Source organism: Colius striatus, chromosome 22, assembly GCF_028858725.1.
Source record: "Colius striatus isolate bColStr4 chromosome 22, bColStr4.1.hap1, whole genome shotgun sequence".
NCBI lineage: Eukaryota > Metazoa > Chordata > Aves > Coliiformes > Coliidae > Colius > Colius striatus.
The window spans coordinates 8,018,883-8,036,773 of record NC_084780.1 but is presented as its reverse complement, the minus strand read 5'-3'; the positions used below and the strand labels follow the sequence as shown (position 1 = coordinate 8,036,773).

At 62.6% G+C, this 17,891-nt stretch overlaps 1 protein-coding gene and 1 long non-coding RNA gene across 7 annotated transcripts; one reads left to right on the top strand and one right to left on the bottom strand.

Annotated features, from left to right (window-relative positions):
* Positions 1-3,043: 3,043 nt before the first annotated feature.
* Positions 3,044-12,502, top strand: MTCH1 (mitochondrial carrier 1). Of its 5 annotated transcripts, none has more exons than XM_062013281.1 (12): positions 3,044-3,374; positions 5,035-5,119; positions 5,652-5,758; positions 6,144-6,221; positions 6,407-6,530; positions 6,864-6,915; positions 7,617-7,676; positions 9,240-9,333; positions 9,682-9,729; positions 9,911-9,978; positions 10,633-10,708; positions 11,089-12,502. In XM_062013281.1, exons 1-12 carry the CDS (start codon positions 3,063-3,065, stop codon positions 11,152-11,154), a joined length of 1,170 nt encoding a protein of 389 aa, XP_061869265.1. In that variant the 5' UTR covers positions 3,044-3,062; the 3' UTR covers positions 11,155-12,502. The 5 variants fall into 5 exon arrangements, with proteins under 5 accessions (XP_061869265.1, XP_061869267.1, XP_061869264.1 ...); XM_062013284.1 differs by lacking the exon at positions 3,044-3,374 and adding an exon at positions 4,751-4,885 and having other exon boundaries at positions 6,473-6,530; XM_062013283.1 differs by having other exon boundaries at positions 6,473-6,530; positions 10,633-12,502.
* Positions 12,503-12,504: 2 nt separating this feature from the next.
* On the bottom strand, positions 12,505-16,841 carry LOC133627523 (uncharacterized). 2 transcript variants are annotated; one of them, XR_009820255.1, is made up of 2 exons: positions 16,278-16,841; positions 12,505-15,814 (listed from the first exon to the last, which is right to left on the bottom strand). It is a non-coding gene; the product is annotated as an uncharacterized LOC133627523 (long non-coding RNA). The 2 variants fall into 2 exon arrangements; XR_009820254.1 differs by having other exon boundaries at positions 12,505-15,811.
* Positions 16,842-17,891: the final 1,050 nt, after the last annotated feature.

The following is a 17,891-nucleotide window of genomic DNA, read 5'->3' as shown; positions in this document are numbered from 1 at the left end:
TGAACCTGCACCCATCCTGACCCGCACCTATCCTGAACCTGCACCCATCCTGACCCCGCACCTATCCTGACCCCGCACCCATCCTGACCCCGCACCTATCCTGACCCCACACTCATCCTGACCCCGCACCTATTCTGACCCGCACCTATCCTGACCCGCACCCATCCTGACCCCGCATCCATCCTGACCCACACCCATCCTGACCCAGCACCCATCCTGACCTGCTGAGCGCGAGGCACCCCTTGTGCCCCCCCCCCGGGATGCCGAATGTGCTGCAGCGTCACCTGCTGTGACCCCCTACACCTGCTGCAGCCCGGGGGAGATGCTGAGCACCCGCTGTCTGCTTCCCAGGCACCTCAGCATCTGGGGACCAGGGTACCCCAGGGCAGAGCTGGGCACCCCGGGCTGCAGGGCTGGGATCCAAACCCAGGGACAGACACCCAGCGTTTGTGGGACCGAGGTGTGAGGCTCCTTCCTCCTCTCCCAGGCAGTTTCCCCGGTTGATTTTCCTCCCACGCTGGGTTCCAGCTGCCAGGACGCTGCCTGTAAACACACATCAGGGCTCATTTACATGATGGTTTATTTGGGAGCGAATTCCACAGCTCAGTGCTCCAGGCAAAGCACAGTGCCCAAAAGCCACCCGTGCCTCGGTTTCCCCATGTGCAGCCCGGGCAGGGGAATGGGGGGGAAGGGCTTTCCCCACATTTCTGCCCCTGTGTTCCTGGAGAGCCCGGGGTGCTGTTACCGAGGCCATTTATAGCCCCAGCAATGGGTTATTAATATGATTACTCAGAGCGTGGCAATGGAGAACGGCCCCGGGGTGGGGATGACAGTGTGTGTGTGTGTGTGTGTGTGTGAGAGGTGCTGCATGAGGATGGGCCCAGCCCCAACCAGGAAAAACTCACCCCAAAACCCCAGGGAGGGGCCCTGGCTGGTGATGGGGTCCCACAGCAGAGCTGGGGGGGTCAGGGCTGCTGGGGGGCTGCTGCTGCGGTGCCCCAGTGCTGGAGTCTTGTTTCGATCATGGTGATTAGCTGAGTCACAGCTGGGGTGCCGCTAATTAAATGTATTTCTTAATTAACAAGATCACAGAGGAGTCCTGCCAGCCTGGCTTGGCTCTCAATCACGGCTGACACGGGCAGCTGCGGCCACAGCCCACGGCCCGAGGGGTGACAGTGTCCCAGAGCTCAGCTCTGCTCCCCCAGCCCCAGAGCACACCTCCCCAGAGCTGTGGGGACGGGGAGGGCTCGTGTCCCACCTCCCTCAGCCCCGGGTGAGCCCCTGGCTGTGGCAGCCCTGAGGTGCAGCGAGCGTGTCGGGGCTCAGCGCGGGGCTGGGCCACTCCTGTGACTCAGGGCTGCTTCACGTCCCCCCCGGCCCTCCCCACCACCTGAGCCCTGACAAGCCTCATATGAACACTAATAACACCCCCCAGAGCTGCTGTTCACCGACCTCAAAGCACAACCTGGAGTAACCCCGTTCCCTCATGGGGAAACCTCCGCTCCCGACGGATGGGGAAACTGAGGCACGGGAACTGGGGCAGGAGCAGAGCCAGGAGCTTTCCCTGCTCTCCCATCCGGCCTGGCCTTGAAGATGGGGCAGCAAAAGGCTGGAGAGGCACCCACAGCCTGATGGAAACACATGGATGGGCGAGTCAGAGTGGGCAGGGAGGGATTTTCCTGCCAGAAAGGAAACAAGGGGAGGGGGAAAACCCCTAAAAATGGCTAAAAATAACTGTGAGAGGCTTTTCTGCCCCCAGGCTGAGCTGTGCCCCCAGGCACGGGCCGGGGTCCCTGCGGGGCGCGGGGGCTGGGCTCGGGGGCTGGGCAGGCTGGCAGGGAGCAGCAGCGCCGGGCTCCGCGGGCTCGGGCAGCCCGGTCGTGTCCCGCGGGACAGCGGCAGCTCCGAGGCACGTTGCAGCAGCAGCGGTGACTCACGGCCACCAGCACAGCCCAGCCCAGCCCAGCACACACATTCCTGGATGGAGGCAGGAAAAGAAAACTGAATAATAACAACTGTCCCCTTCCCTCCCCTTTTCCTTCCCCGGCACAAACACCGCGGTCCTGCGCCCCAGGAAACCCCTCCCGGCTCGACGGCACACAGAGCCCTCTGCCCACGGCACCCCCAAAGCGAGCTGGAGCTGCACCCCCCTCCCCAAAGCTGCCCTCAGCCTGGGGATCCCGGGGTCCCCCCTCCTGCTCTGCTCCCGGGCGGGTTGTGGGGGGATGCAGAGCAGGAGGGGGGTGCTCCAGCCCCAGGGCTGCACTGTCCTGGCTGTTGGGGTTGGGGTTTTTTTTTGGAGGAGGTGCAAACGACAGCTATTTTGCACCATTGAGCAGCATCTGCCACCCTTCAGCCGCCTCCCGGGGGTCTGCTCCAGCGTGGGGGCCCTGCAGGGCTGCAGCACCCGAGCTCTGGAGCCCGTGGCCCTTGGCTGCAGGATGGGGTTTGTCAATGAGAGGCGGCCCGGCCCCGGCACTGAGGGTTTCACAATGTATTTTGGTCAGTGCTTTACAAGAAGAGGCCGCGAGGGGGGCTGCGGCGGGGGGGGATTCCCGTAAATGGCCTCTGAGCCTTCCTCATTCTCGAGAATAGGAAACTGCCCGAGCGCTGCGCGGGGTTTCGCTTGCTCCGAGGGGAGGGCACGGACCGCTCCTCCTGAGCATCTCTCGAGCATCGCTGTGAGCTGCCCAGGGACGGCAAAAGCAAAGGGAGACGAGATTCCTCAGGGCAGTTGCTGCACCTGCACAAATCTCCTTACTCATGTGTTTATTGGCCTATTTGTTTATTTCTTTTCCCCAGGAAAGCAGAGCTGGGAAATCCCCCCCCCGCGGTCAGGTGCCCCCAGCCCGTGCCAGGGCAGCCCGTGTCTCCCTGGCAGCCGTTTTGGGGGATGGCACGAGGCCCCGGGTGTGGCACTAACCCACCCCCATCCCTCAGCTGCCCCTCCCCAGCATGGGGGGGATGCCGCGGGGGTCCCGGCGGGCAGAGGGGGGCTGGCATGAGGGAGAGGGGAGCAGGAGCTGGCACGGAGAGCCCCCGGCTGCCCCCGGAGTGGTTTCATGGGTAAACAAGAAATCGATTCTCAGCCCCATTCCCGTGCCGTGGGGCAGGGCCGGGAGCAGCCGCTGCTGCACACACGGCAGCGTGGGGCCGCGGTGACTGTCCCCACTGCCCCCCTCCCCAAAAACGGCGCCTTGGGTTGCACCCGGGGGCTGCAGCTGGCGTTTATTGCACAGCCGCTGCCACAGCCCCGCCTGGGCATCCCTCCGCAGCCGGGGAAGGCTGAGGCGCTGCTGCCCTCGGGCGGCTCAGCACGGCATGGCACGGTACGGCACGGTATGACACGGCATGGCATGGCACGGCATGGCACGGTACGGCAGAGAGCAGCTGGTGGGAGCACACAGGGAGCCGTGATGTCGCCTGTAGCCTCCCCGTGCCCCCCGCTCTCTGCGGCCCGGGGCAGCGGCTTTGCGGCAGAGCCCTTCCCGGGGAGCTGGGAGGATGCTCTGCACAGATACAGCGCGCGGTGCTGCAGCCTCAGCCCCGCACGGACCTTCCCGTGTGTGCAGAGGCAGGGACAGGGATGGTGACCCAGGCAGCTGCGGCCCGGCCCCGGCACGGAGATGTTTGGGGAGCAGCGCTGTGTCCCCCCCGCCCCACACAGCCCGTCCCCGACGGCAGCAGCGAGCTCCGGGAGGGTGCGGGTGCCCCTGCGCACACCGTGACAGCTCCGGGGCTCTGTCAGAGCTCCTCACGCGCCCCCTGGCCAGCAGGGATGCTGCGAGCTGCGGGGTCACGTCCCCGATGCGGGGCTGCAGCTGCTGCGGGGGGAGCTGCAGAGCCCCAGCCCAGCCGTCTGTGGGGCTCGGGGTGGTGTTTGGGGGCCCCGGGTGGTGTCTGTGGGGCTCGGGGTGGAGTTTGGGGGGCCCAGGTGGTGTCTGTGGGCCCCAGGTGGTGTCTCTGGGGCTCGGGGTGGTGTTTGGGGGCCCCGGGTGGTGTCTGTGGGCCCCAGGTGGTGTCTGTGGGCCCCGGGTGGTGTCTGTGGGGCTCGGGGTGGTGTTTGGGGGCCCCGGGTGGTGTCTGTGGGCCCCGGGTGGTGTCTGTGGGGCCCCGGGTGGTGTCTGTGGGCCCCGGGTGGTGTCTGTGGGCCCCGGGTGGTGTCTGTGGGGCTCGGGGTGGAGTTTGGGGGCCCCGGATGGTGTCTGTGGGCCCCGGGTGGTGTCTGTGGGGCTCGGGGTGGTGTTTGGGGGCCCCGGATGGTGTCTGTGGGGCTCGGGGTGGTGTCTGTGGGGCTCGGGGTGGTGTCTGTGGGCCCCGGGTGGTGTCTGTGGGGCTCGGGGTGGTGTTTGGGGGGCTCCAGGCGGTGTTTGGGGGCGCGGACTGGCAAAGCGAGGCCCGCCTGCAGCCGTGCCGGTGCCGCCTCAGAGGGCCGGGGAAGGACAGGCGCCGCGGGCTGCGAGCGGCACAAGCGCGGCGCCGCGGCACTGGCTGTGTGTGGGGCAGCTCGTGAGCCGGAGCTGCGCGGGGGGGGCGGCTGCGTCCCACCGGACCCCAGCCCGAGCTGCCCCGGGCCCGGCTCCGCCCGTGTGCGTGTCCCGCGGGGGCTGCCCCGGCCCGCCCCGCCGCCGCGTCCCCTCCCCGCCGCCGTGGTTCCGCCCGTGTCGTGTGCGCGTCCCCCACCCCCCCCCCCCGCGCCGATGGTTCCTGCCGGGCGGCTGCGCGTGCGCGGCGCTGTGTGCGCGCGGCCATGGCGGCGGCGGCGGCGCTGCCCCCCGCGGCTCGGGCGCCCCCTGGCGGCGGCGCGGAGGCGGCGCTGGCGGCGCTGGGCGCGGGGCTGGCGGCGGCCACACACCCGCTGCTCTACGTGAAGCTGCTCGTGCAGGTGCGGCACCGGCACCGGGCGCCCAGGGACGGGGGTGGGGTCTGTGACGGGTCCCCGCGGCGCCGGGAGGGTGAGGGCGGCGCTGGGACGGGGCACGGCCCGTGTGGCAGCAGCGGCGCTGGGACGGGGCACGGGCCGTCTCTTGGCAGGTCGGGCACGAGCCGCTGCCTCCGGTCGTTGGAAGAAATGTGCTGGGAAGGAAAGTGCTGTACCTGCCCGGCTTCTTCACCTACGGTGAGCAAACCGCCCTCCCCGCCACTGCCAGCTCCTGGCCAAGCCGTGCTGAGCCATGCCAAGCTGTGCCAAGCCGTGCCGAGCCATGCTGAGCCATGCTGAGCTGTCCCAAGCTGTGCTAAGCCATGCCAAGCCATGCTGAGCTGTGCCAACCTGTGCCAAGCCATGCTGAGCTGTGCCAAGCCATGCCAAGCTGTGCTGAGCTGTGCCAAGCTGTGCCAACCTGTGCCGAGCCATGCTGAGCTGTGCTGAGCCATGCTGATCTGTGCCAAGCTGTGCTAAGCCATGCCAAGCCATGCTGAGCTGTGCCAAGCTGTGCCAACCTGTGCCGAGCCATGCTGAGCTGTGCCAAGCCATGCCAAGCTATGCTGAGCCTTGCTGATCTGTGCCAAGTTGTACCAAGCCATGCTGAGCTGTGCCGAGCTGTGCCGAGCTCCAGCGTGGCCCTGGCTGAGGGCTGGAGGCGTTTGGGTGCTCCCTGTGAGCTGTGGCCAGTTCCCAGCTGACAGCAGCCTGGTGTTTTCTTCCCCAGCCAGACACATCGTGGAGGTGGATGGGAAGAGAGGCCTGTTCCGTGGCCTGACTCCTCGCCTCATCTCAAGCACTTTGTCGACCATCACCAGGGGGAGTGTGAAGAAGGTAAAGGGGCAGCTTCTGTCTCCATGAGCTTGCTGGGGCTTGCAGCCAGGCAGGGAGCCTGCCCGTGCCTGTGCCCTGCAGGGGCATCCCTCCATCCCCCTCTGTCTGCTGAGGGCTTGGGATGGCCCTCCAGGACAGGAGGGGAACAGGCCCCAGATCCCCAAAGCTTTGTGTTTTAAACAATTCTAATTAAATTTGAGCAACCACTCGCCTTTTGTAAGTAGTTTCATGACCTTTCGCTTCTCCTGGGTTCCTCCTTGCCTGTGTTTGTTCTCCTCCCATCAGGGGTGCCACTGCTCCTGGTTTCCTCCTGCCCTCAGATGTCCAGGGTTTGGGGCTCAGCATCTCCGCCACTCCTGTGTCTGTTTCTTCTCTCCCTGCTCAGGCCTTTCCACTGGAGGACATGGAGCACGTTTCCAACAGGGATGATGTGAAGACCTCCCTGAGGAAAGTGGTGAAAGAGGTGAGAGTGATGGGGAGATGGCAGTGGGGGTGTGCCTGCAGAGCAGAGCAAGCTCTGGCTGCGGGGGAAGGGACTTGGAGAGCAGCTGTGGGTGAAGAGGCCGTGCTGCTCAGTAGCCTCTGTGTGCAGAGAGCTTCATCCCAAACATTGAGAGAGGGATCTGGAGTGTGTTTCCCTGCTCTCAGGACAGGGCCTGCAGGTGCAGGTGCAGGTGTTTCATGCAGGTGGGGTTTTGTTCCTCCCCTCCCCAGACATCTCACGAGATGATGATGCAGTGTGTGTCCCGGGTCGTCTCGCATCCGCTGCACGGTGAGTCCTGTCCTCTGCCTGGCAGCTCTCCCTGCACTGAGGGTCCCTCCAAAACCTCCTCTGTGGGTCTGAGTGGCTGCAGAGGGAGGCTGCTGCTGGGGCTGCCCTCGGGCACTAACCTGGCCAGGCACTGAGGTGCTCTGCTCCCACTCATCCAAGGGCTTGTCCTTGAGATCCTGCTGGGGCTGGGGCTGGGAATCCTTCCCTTGGAGGCTAGGGAGGGCATGAGTTTCTCATGAGTGAGGGCAGAAGGGTCAGGTTGCCTTTTCTTTCGCTCCCCTTGCAACCCACACTGGCCTGGTGTCTGTCAGCCCTGTGTTTCCTTTCTCCCAGTGATCTCTATGCGCTGCATGGTCCAGTTCGTGGGTCGGGAAGTCAAATACAGGTGAGTGGCTGCAGCCCTGAAGGGTTTGGGCACACACAAGCACAAGCCCAGGAATCAGCCCTGTCAGATGCTCCCATGCAATGAGGGATGTGGCAGCCCAGGAGGTTTGGGAGCACAAAGAGCATCAGAGCTGTGGTCAGAAGGTGGGTGAGTGCAGGGTGAGGGGCTGTGGGGATGCTGGGCTGTCCCCAGCTGCCTCTGTCCTGCCCCTGGACACTGCTGGCTGCAGCACTCTTTGCTGATCACACAGAGGAGCTGCTGCCCTGCTTTAGATGCTAACAGAAAGGGCAGTCAGCAGGGAGGCAGAGGAGGTAGCACCAGGTATTGCTGTGGCCCTGCAGGATTTTCCCAGCAATAGCTGCCCTTGTAGGCTTGCTAGCCATCACTGCAGCTGAGCCTGCACTGGGAGCTGGTGCTGGCAGAGGTTCTTCAGGCTGACTCTCAGCCCATCAGAGCACGTTCCATGCTGTGGTGGTGGCACTTGTGTCCACTCACACAAAGCCAAGCAGAGCTCTGCTGGCTCCAGGCTTTAGTGCAGCCGAGCGGGGTGGGGGGAACAACCCTCCTTCAGGGGCTGAGGAGAAGCAGCACAGAGCTGCCCACTGCACAATGGCTGGGGGAGGGGGCTGGGGGGCACCCAGAGCTGTGTGGGGCAGAGGGAGCAGCCCCTGCACACTCACAGCCCTTTCCCTTTCTCGCAGCGGGGTGCTCGGTGCCATTGCCAGGATACTTAAGGAAGAGGGGATCCTGGGATTCTTTGTGTACGTGAGTTGTCCTGTAGATGCTTTGTCCAAGGACTCCCCTGGCAGCTCTGTCAGCCTCAGTCCTGCTCAGCTCCCCTGAAACCCCCTCACTTCCAGGGCCACAGGTAGAGTCTGTGCCTTTGGCAGCTCGGGTTGGACCATTGAGTTTGCCCCTGATCTCACCTTCAATCAAACCCTCAGGACCCAGAGAAAACCCTCTTTTCTCTTACCTTGCTTTTCCCCTTGAGGCTTCTTTGTGTTTCACTGAAGGGCCATTGAAAGCATTTGTTTGTGCAACAGGCACAGAGATCAAGCACAACAATGAGAGCTGTTGTTGCAATAAAAGGCAGGGCCTGGGTGAAAGCACATTCCTCTGAAGAGCAGGCTGGGAGCTTGTGAGGGGCAGGTGGCTGGTGCTGGCAGCAGAGCTGCTGTGCAGCAGGAGCAGGATGCTCTGGGCTGGCTGCCCTGGAAGTCCAACAGACACCTTTTCACCTGAACCTTTCCACTAACACCTCTTGTCCTTTTTGCCCCTCACATCTGTAGCAGAGGAGAACTGCTGATGGTGTCAGTTATAGTAAAGGCAGCTCTGAAATGTCAGGAGGGATTTTCATTGCTGACACCTTTCCATCACAAAACCTCACGTGTGAATGACCAGGAAGAGGCAGCAGGTCTCACCCTGTGCTCCCCCAGCACCAGGGGTCTGCACAGACCCCATCAGTTGCCACTGCATCTTCCTTTCACAGCCCAGGGCTTCTCTGATGAGCTGTGCAGCCCCCAACCTGCTCCACTGGGCACAGGTTCCTCTGGGAGGTTCCCTGAGCTGGGGCATGGCCGGGGGTGGCCTGGCTGCCCTCCCCCCTGCACCTCCCAGGGGCATCATGTGCAAGGAGCCTCCACTTTTCCTTCCACCCACATAAAATAAACACTGTTGGGAGCCTAATTAAACTTAATAGTTCACAGGAAAGGCTTTAATACAACTCAAAAGGTCTCAGGAGGGCTCTGAAGTTATATGTGCTCCAGAACCCCACCAGGAACTGTGACAGCCATGAAGGGAACACAGGCTGCTGTTCTCTGGTTGCAGCCCCAACACCTCCAACTCCCTGTGGGGCACTTGTTTCTCAGTGCCTGTAACCCCTGAGCAGCACTGACAGCAGCACAGGCTGGCTTTAACACAGCCCTGCATCCCTCTGCATTGCTCCATGCCAGCACCAGTGCTGGTGAGGCACTGACACAGTGGAAACCCCCCTGTGAGAGCCACCCACCCGAGCAGCACACGAGTCCCTGTGCAGGGGCTGGGAAGTCAGAGGCCCTGATTTTCATCCCACTTTGAGGTTTTGCAGAAACAACTCCCCCTGTTTGAAGTTCTAAAAGGAGGGAGATTCCACAAAGAGATGAACTTCTCACCCTGCCTCCAGAGCAGCAGCATCAGCAAAAGCAGCTCAACACAAACCCTCACCTGGGTTCCAGAGCAGGCTTGGGGCGAGAAGGGGTTTGGGGTTTAGGTTTGGGTGAGTTGTGCATAAACAACAGATGCCCAGGTTCCTTCTGCTCCTCACCCCCCTCCTTTTGCCATTGCAGTGGGTTAGTCCCTCACATCCTGGGGGATGTCATCTTCCTCTGGTGCTGCAACCTCTTGGCTCACTTCATCAACACCTACGCGGTGGACGATAACGTGAGTGGAAGCGCCCGACGGAGGGTTTGGGGGCCTGTACCAAACAGCTGCAGGTGTAGGGACTGACAGGGAGGTGAATGGCTCCTGTAATACAAACAGGCTTTGGGTGAAGCTGAAGATGTGCTGAGGATGCAGCCTGTGCTCAGGGCAGTGGTTCAGCTGCAGTTTAGGGATCGGGTTTGAGAGCAAATGTCTTCCCCAGCTCTCAGCTGCGATGCAGCGTGGCTGCTGCTGCTCTCTGGTGCCTTCTCCTGCCCCACACCCTTCATCTTGGGCTGAGAAGGTCACAAAGTGACAGTGACAGCCTGGTGTCATCACCTCCATAAGCCCTCTGCTTTCTCCCTCCAGTTCAGCCAGGCATCGGTGATCCGCAGCTACACCAAGTTCGTGATGGGGGTAAGGAACTGCTGTGTCACTGCTGCCCCTCCTGCCATCTGTGGGTCCTGCCCTGGGGACAGAGGCTGCTCTGTGCTTTCTGTCCAGAGATGAGGGTGACTCTGCTAACACGCAGGAAGCTGGAAACAGCTTTTGTGCCGTGGTGAACCTCAGAGAGGCTCCTGGCTTTGTGTGCTTTCAGATTGCTGTGAGCATGCTGACCTACCCATTCCTTCTGGTGGGAGATCTGATGGCAGTGAACAACTGTGGGTATGTCCCTCACACTGAGATCTAAGGCTTTCCTTTCCTTTCTTCCAGTCTCTTGTTGTCTGAATCCTCTGCTAGTGATGGTAAAGCTTTCACAGAGACCTCTGAACTCTGTGGCACCTCCAGAGGCGGCTCCTTTCCTCTCCCAGGTTGCTCGTAATCGTAGATCAGAGGGAACAGACAAGAGCAGCATAAAAAGTGGCAAGAAACAGGGAGAGTTGTGGTGTGGTCCCATCTGAAGTAGAGGCAGATGAAAGGGACTGTGCTGGCTCCAGGGAAGGCAAAGCTCTGAATGCACTGATGGGTGCAGACAGGAGCAGAACCAGGCTCCAGCTCCCAGTCCCACTGCTGTAAGAGGTGTTCAGCAGTGGTGCTGGATCCAAGCCACTGGTGTAGTGTTTGCTCAGTACCTGCTGGCTCTCGGTGTCATTAGTGTGTCATCCTGGACTCTTCCATGCCCAGCTGACACCCCTTTGCACACTCCAGAGGTAACTCCATGCCACAAGCCGGTGTGTTGTAAATAACGAGCTGGTCATTTGGCCTTCAGCCCAGTGCAGACACTGCAGTGTCCTCACTTCCACTCCCTGCTGCTCCTGTGTTACCTGTGTGGGTAACCTGAGCTCTGTGCAGAACCTCAGCTGTTTCCTGTTGCCACAGGTTACGTGCTGGCCTCCCTCCCTACGCTCCTGCCTTCGCCTCCTGGATCCACTGCTGGAGGTATCTCAGTGCTCAGGTGAGGGACAGGGGCACACACAGGCCCTTGGGCTCCTTCTGCTCCTTCCCAGGGTCTCCAGAGACGTGTCTGTGCTGCATCCTTGACACACTGTAGCCCGTTTCCACCCCTCCAGCTCTGGCACTGGCACCAGGCGCCCTGTGTGAGCCTGTTGCACACTCTGAGCTTGCAGCCTGCGCAGCCTCAGGCACCCTCTGCCCCCTCCATCAGCCATCCCTGGGGGAAATGCCTGACTGCAGCACACACGGGGCCAAAGCCCCACTTTCTCCTCTGTAGCACCCCACAGTGGGCACAGTCCCTGCTAAACCAGCTGCAGTTCCCTGGCAGCTCTGGGCAGCTGCCCTCTCCCCGTGCTCACTCTCGTTCTCTCTGGTGCTCAGGGGCAGCTCTTCCGTGGCTCCAGCCTCCTGTTCCGCAGAGCTCCCGCCCGCCTGCCCCCTGCCTGACCAGGACCTGAGCAGCTTGGACTCCTGAGGAAACCCAAAGCTTCTTCTGACACATGTGTAGTTTTTGTTTCTCCTCAATCCAAAGCCCATGGTGCCAGAACAAGACACCTCCTCCTCCTCCAGCAAGACCAGCAACAGATTGGCTTCTGGAGATCTGGCTTCAGGCTCCAGCCGTACCAAAGCTCCGTCCTCAAGGCTGTCTCACCTGGGATGTGTAGCAGAGAGAGCAGAAGGGCATTGTCTTGTCTCTTTGGTCCAGGCTGTAGCTCAGGAGATATCCAGGGAACCAGAAACCGCCCAGGTACTAAAGGAGCCAGCCCTGAGGTGCAGGGACAAGAGACTGCTTCGTTCTGCTGTGGCTGAGAAGCAGCAAGAGATCCCGGCCCAGCCTCCTGCCTCACCTGCTGCCGAGAGGGTAAATGATCGAGTTGCTCATCCCAGCCAAGATCAGCCCTGTGACCTGTCTTTAAGGTTTTGAGGGTAGCTGAGCCCCAGGAGCACACCCCTTCCCATGGGCTGCAGCAAAGCAGAAGAGGAACCCGAGTCCCACTGCGAAGAGCAGCAGAGTCCCAGAGCGAGGGGCAGCTGGGCCCAGGGCAGTGCTGGGGCTGGGCGGGTGTCTGGCAGCAAGAGGGGCTGTGCTTGGGATGCAGCAGAGCTGTGGGCAGGGGGCTGGCGTGGGACTGGCCCAGCCATGCTGTGGACAGGTCCCAGCTGGCAGCACCACAAGCCCTGAGGGCTCCTGCCCAGGCCCAGCGTTGCCGTGGCCATGGAGGAGTCGCTGGGACGGGCGCTCGGGTCCTTCCCAGCGGCACAGAAGGAACCAGCCTGGAGCTGGCTGAAAGCCCATGAGGTGCCAGGGGCTGCTGGTGCCCATGGGAGCACAGCTGGCTCCTGCCTGGCACAGCTCAGCAGGGCAGGATTTATCCCCATCCCCCAGACAAGATTTGCACGGGTCTGTGCTGCCGAGGCAGCCAGGCAGATCCCCCCCTTCACTTCCCCCAATGCAGTCTTTTGCACAGAGGTGTTGCTGCACTCCCTGGGAAGAGGTTTTGGGGTCCCTGGGGTTACTGCAGGGGCAGCAGCCGGGGTCATATCTCATGCTGCTGCCCTGGAGCAGGGTTTTGATGGCCACCTCCCAGCCAGGGCCTGCAGGACAGTGCTGGGACACACTCCCCCAGCCCCCCTCGGTGTCCTGGAGTGGATCCTGTCTGTCCTCACCTCCTCCCAGACAGTTTGTGTCACAGTAACGGTTCAGTAATGCATGGCCCTGCTCCCTAACACCAGGGGTTATTCCCAAGAGGATTTAACTCTGCTCTAAAATACAGCTGTAAAACAACAACTCTCAGGTGTGGCTTCTTGAAACAAAGTGTTATTTCTTTCTGCCTCCCCCGTGTAGGGGAGGTTCCAGGGAACACAGGCACCTCGTCTGGTCCCTTCCCAACAGCAGCGGCCAGAGCAGCTGGTGCAGATTCGGATTCCCCCCCAGCCCTCCTCACCGTGGAAGGTTCAGCGGGTTTAGGCCGAGCAGACAGCAGTGGCAGCAGCTGGAGGCAGCAGTGGGCTTGGCTGCCTGAACCAAAGCACACAAAAGGAGGGATGGGGAGTGAAAATCGACCCTGAGCTCTTGTGGAAGGGGTGAGGGAGGCCCTTTGCTTGTCAGAGCTGTCGGGGGGGGGGGGGGGCTCAGCTGCTCCCTGCCCAGCCCACAGGATCTTTACCCAGCAGCCTGTTACTGCATGGGCTGGTTTCTCACCTGCTCCAGCACCAGGCAGGGCCTGTCCCACGCACACAGTCCCTGCTGAGGAACACACCTTCAGAGTCACAGCCACCCTCAGCTGGTCACACGCCTGGGAAAGCTCCTACAGCCCGTGTGCACAGCCTGGCTGCAGCCACTGCAAGGAGAGGGGCTGTTTCCTTTTGCTTTGAGCAGTTTACCCCAGGTATTTCACTATCTACAGCAGCTCAAGCACCCTGCCAGCAACTGCTGCCCAGCTCCCTGCAACCCACAGGAAACACAACACTCAGAGCTTTTGGTCATTGAGATGAACCAGCCTTCAAAGCTCCCAGAGCACGGCCTTACCCTGAAGCAGGGGCTGCTCTTCAGAGGATGACTAAATATTTCCTTGCCTCCTCCCCCTTCCAGCCCTGCTGCTTCTTGTCTCATGCTCCTTTTTGAGGTTGCCCACCCTGGAGACAGCATCTGCACCCACAGCATGCAGAGGCAACCCAAAGCCTGGCTGCCTTCCCCCCTCCCTCTTATTGCTGCCTCATTAGCAGGTGCCCAGCCCCACAGCTGATGCTCACATGGCACAGCTAACAGCAATAAACCACACTCCCGCAGGAGCCCGCACAGCAAACAGAGAGGTGTGGGTCTGGCTTCTGGGCTGGAGCTGGGGATTGCTCTCACCTGCAGCCCCAGCACTTCCCTTGTCTGCCCAGGAAAAAAAGGTTGAGTTTAAATATTGACTCTCCTACACAGAACAGGGATGGGTGGGGATTGCTGCTGCTCTGTGCCTGGGAGCTTTATCAGCCTTCAGTGGAAAATAGAGATTGTCAGGACTTTGGCCTCATCTGCTCTCAGCTGCTGGAGGGAGAAGGGAGGCAGCGGCAGCTGGGAGAGGGAAACTCAGGTCAATGCTGCCCTGACTCTGCAGAGCCTGAGTGCTGGGGGCTTGGGAACATGAGGGTGCTGCTGAAGCCCTTGTCCCCAGGGAAAGTGCGGCTGAGCTTGGACTGGTTGCATCCTCCTTGCCTCTCCCCACACACAGAGCTGTCCTGCTGAAGGCCTTTCAGTGTGAACCAACCCCCAGCTGTGCTGCTCCCCTCGCAGTGGGGCTGGCGGCGAAGCTGCCCTGCGGCCCCTTCCCAGCGGCGCGCGGTGCCCGTCACCCCGGTGCCTGGGCAGCAGGAAGGCCGGGCGCTGCCAGGCCCCGCCGCGCAGCCACACACGAGGAAGTGCCGCTGGTCTGGCTGTTTGTGCCCTTCTGCAGCTCCAGGGAGGCACAGAGTTAACTAAAAAATACAGCTATTAAATAATAACCCTCATGGAGGGCGTTCTGGGGCCACGGAGGTGGCACTGGCTGGGGCCAGGGAATGCCCAGGGCAAGGGGCTGGACGCAGGACCCGGGTGGCCCTGGACCCATCCCCTGCCTTCGCCCAGCCCTGTCCTCGCTGGTTGCAGAGTGGCCCCATCCCTTGTGATGCCCAAAGAGAGAGGTTACGGGGGGCTGGGTCCTGCTGGATTCACCTGGCTGGGAACAAGGAGAAAAGGCCCCAGAGGGTGCGGGGGGAAAGCTCAGCATGGCAGCCCGAGCTGCTGGGGCTTGTGAAAGCAAAGAGCTGCTGTGGGGGCTTCCCTGGGGGAGCCCTCCCTCAAATCCCCCCTTGCTGAACTGCCTCCACCCCTCCCAGGATGGCAGAGCTCTCAGGGCCAGCCAGCAACGCTCTGAGGAGATCCTGGGCCTCGGGGGAAAGAGATGGCGGCCCAGGCTGACCGGGGCCAGCCCTTCCCCGTGGGCCCCGCACGGGCCCCTCCGTGCCGGGGTGCAGCAGGAGGCCCAGCGGGCCGGGCAGGGGGAGAAGCCTCCGGCTCGTGCCGTGGTTGCTCTGCCCGCGCCGCGATGGCCGGGCCGGCGTTGCTGAGGGCCCGAGGCGGCCGTGGGCCGAGGCGGCCCCAGGCCCTTCCCAGAGCGTGTTACCTCCCCAGCCTCTGGGAGCAGAGTCTGTCCCCTCGGAGCCGCCTGCGTGCGGCCGCAGCTCTTGTCAGGCTGCCAGGGGAGGCCGGAGCCGCGTCACATGCTGCGAAGTTTGCCAAGGCGAGCGAGCCGTGTGGGGAGAGGCCGGGAGAGGAGAGACGGGAGAGGAGAGGAGAGAGCCGGCCGCAGCACGCCGCACGCACACGCAGGATCCTCCTCCGGGCTCCCTCCGGCTCATCCCAACCTTCATTTGGGGTTGTTTTCTCTCTGTTTGTTGGTTTGCTGCTGCTGTTGGAAGGACAAAGCCTGGGGGGTGCTGGCGCGGTTGTTGTTCCGGGGTTGGTGTCGGTGGATGGGGGGAAGGTGGAGGGGGAGTCGGGCAGCTGGAAGGCGAGAAGGTCCCGAGGCTCCCCGGCCGAGCCCGTCCGTGTGAGACTTGGAGACGGAAAGACGGGGGGAAAGAAGGGAGAGGGGGGGAGATGATTAAAAACTCCCCTGTACTGACGTCACTGGGAGCAGGGTGCCCTCCCCGCTGCCTGTCAGATGCGCCTGGAAAGAACAGGGCAATAAAACAACAGCCGCCTCTGTCTCCCTCGTTAAACACAGCACTAATTGGATGTTAATTTCTCCTTGCTCTTCTCGCTGCTCGATTGTGAGGGCTCAGCCTGGCTCTCCCTCTCTCTCGCTTTTCTTTCTTCCCCGTTGCGATGCTCTTGGCAGCTCGGAGGGAGCCGGGACCGCACGTTCCCCTCCCGCCCGTGGGCTGGAATAATTCAGGAGCCGGGAGAATGAGCCGAGCCGAGGCCGGGGCCAAGCGGGGCGGGCGCGGAGTGTCTCCAGAGCTGCGCTAATCTCCCCTTCCCCGGGCATTGTCCTGACTTGGAGCTATTCTCTTCCCATTGGATTTGTCTTCTCCCCTTTTCCCCTCGCATTGGGTTTGGGCTGCTGGGCAGAAGGAGCTGCTTCAAACCAAATAAAAAGGGAAGGAAAAATGGGTAAAAAAAAAATAAAGAGGGAAAAGGCCCAAAAGGGGGGGAAAAAAAGCAAAAGCATTAAAAAACCAGCAAAGGCAAGGAGGAAAAAAAAAAGCATGGTTCAATGACGACAAACCCCCAAACCTCCTCCCAGCTCCCCCCGGCGCGCCGCACCGCCTAACCCCTGCGTGGAAACAGGCGTTTTAGGGAGCCGGAGCAGGAAGTTGTTGTTCTCTGTCTTGCCCAGGTCATCCTTAAAGGGTACGTCTGCAGGAGTGGCGGGCGCAGGGGGCTCGGCGGGCGAGCGGCCTCCCCCACGGGCACCGGCCCGGGCGGCGTTTTGGGGGGACAAGAGGGGGGCCCAAGGGACAGGATGGGTGGGGGAGCGGAGGGGAGGGAGCGGGAGGCGGAGGTGGGGGAAGAGAGCGAGAGCCGGGGAGTAAAGTCCTACCTGGGATCTGTGCCAACTTCCTGCAAAGGGTTACAGCCCCGCGGCTTTGAGAGCCCACCAGAGGCGAGTGCGCTCTTGTCACGGTTCCAAGGCGAGATGAAGGCAGCGGGAACAGGTACAGCAGATGCCGAGTGGCCTCGTTTGCTCGGGCTCGGTTCAAAGCCGGCGGCCGGGGAAGGCTCCGGCGCCGCCGCGGGCAGGGGCCCGGCCGTCCCCGCACGAGGCCGGCGGGTGCCAAGGGTGGGGCGTGCGGGCCGGTGGCGGGGCCGTGCGTGGCAGGGCAGGGGGGGGCTGCCGCTCGTTCCCTCCTCGCCGTCGGGATTAACATGCGGAAGATGCGCCTGTCACTTTGCTTACTGTCAGCGTCGGCTCGGGGATGGGCGACGGCTTTGTTCGGCGCGGCCGGGGGAGCGGTGCCAACTCGCACTTGGCAGGCGGCGCCGGGTGGGCAGGGAGAAGGGGCCGAGGCGGCGGGAGCGGCTGCCGGGGCGGCCGCGGAGGGACGTGGCCGCAGGCCTGTGGCGGAGCGCGGCGGCTTTCTGGCGGCTTTCTGCGCCTCCCTCTCCCTCCCTCTCTCCCGCGCCCGGGCTGGTGCAGACAAAATGAAAACGTGTTTTGTTTCCTTGGCATCTCCCCAGCAGCGCTGCCAACCCCAGCTGCTCCCCCCTCTCTCCCCGGCCCCTTCCCCACCCCGCCGCGGCTCCCCTCTCACAGTCGGCACAACCCAGGTGCCAGGGCAGCGAAGGAAAGAGAAAAGGCCAGAAGTACCCCCCTGGCACCCAACCCGGCCTCGATCCACCCCCTCGGCGGTGGTTGCGCCCAACCTGCTGCCACGGCCTGTGCCTTGCCGGTCGTGTTTGTGTGGTTTTGGTCCTTTTTTCCCCTCTCTCTCCCTCCCGCCGGGTCCCTCTCGCTTTGGGGGTGTGTGTGTCCCTATTCAAGCACCCGCCGCCTCCTGTCGTGCTAGAACCGGGAAGGAGGGAGCCCAGGGCTCGTTTCTGCCCCAAGGCCGGGGCAGTGTGAGGGAGCCAGCGATGGCGGGCACGAGGGCGACAGGCGGGCGGGAAAAGGAGCCCGGGGGGGGGCAGGAAAAAACGAATCCACCTCCCCGGGCCTTTTGTTTAACCGGCGTCGATGCCAAGGAAGGTCTTGGCTTGTTTGTTTCTTTCCCCCCTCTCCTCTCCTTTTCTCTCCCAGGCCTGAGCCTGGCGAGGCCGCTGGGAGCCCGCCGGGGTGCCGTGTGGCGGGCGGTGCGGGTGCCGGGGGCCGGGCCATGGCGGCTCGTCCCGCGTGGCTCCCAGTGCAGGAATCCCTGCCAGCTCGCCTTTGTGCCAGCCTCCCTTGGCCTTGGGTGTCTCGTTCGGATGGAGCCTGGCATCCAGGCACCGCCCATTTCTTGGCGTTGAGCTGTGAGGAGAAGGAAAAAGGGGAGAGAGCGAGCGAGAGAAGGGAAAAAAAAGCCGTCTCACTCAAAGTGGCCTTTGCCGGAGCAGGATCCTTCCCATGGCGTCGGGGTAAGCTCAGCCCAGCCACGGCTCCACGCAAACCCGCTGCCTGCCGCGGCGCGTCCCTGCCCGCCCGGGTACGGAACCGAACCTCACGCTGAGTTCTGGG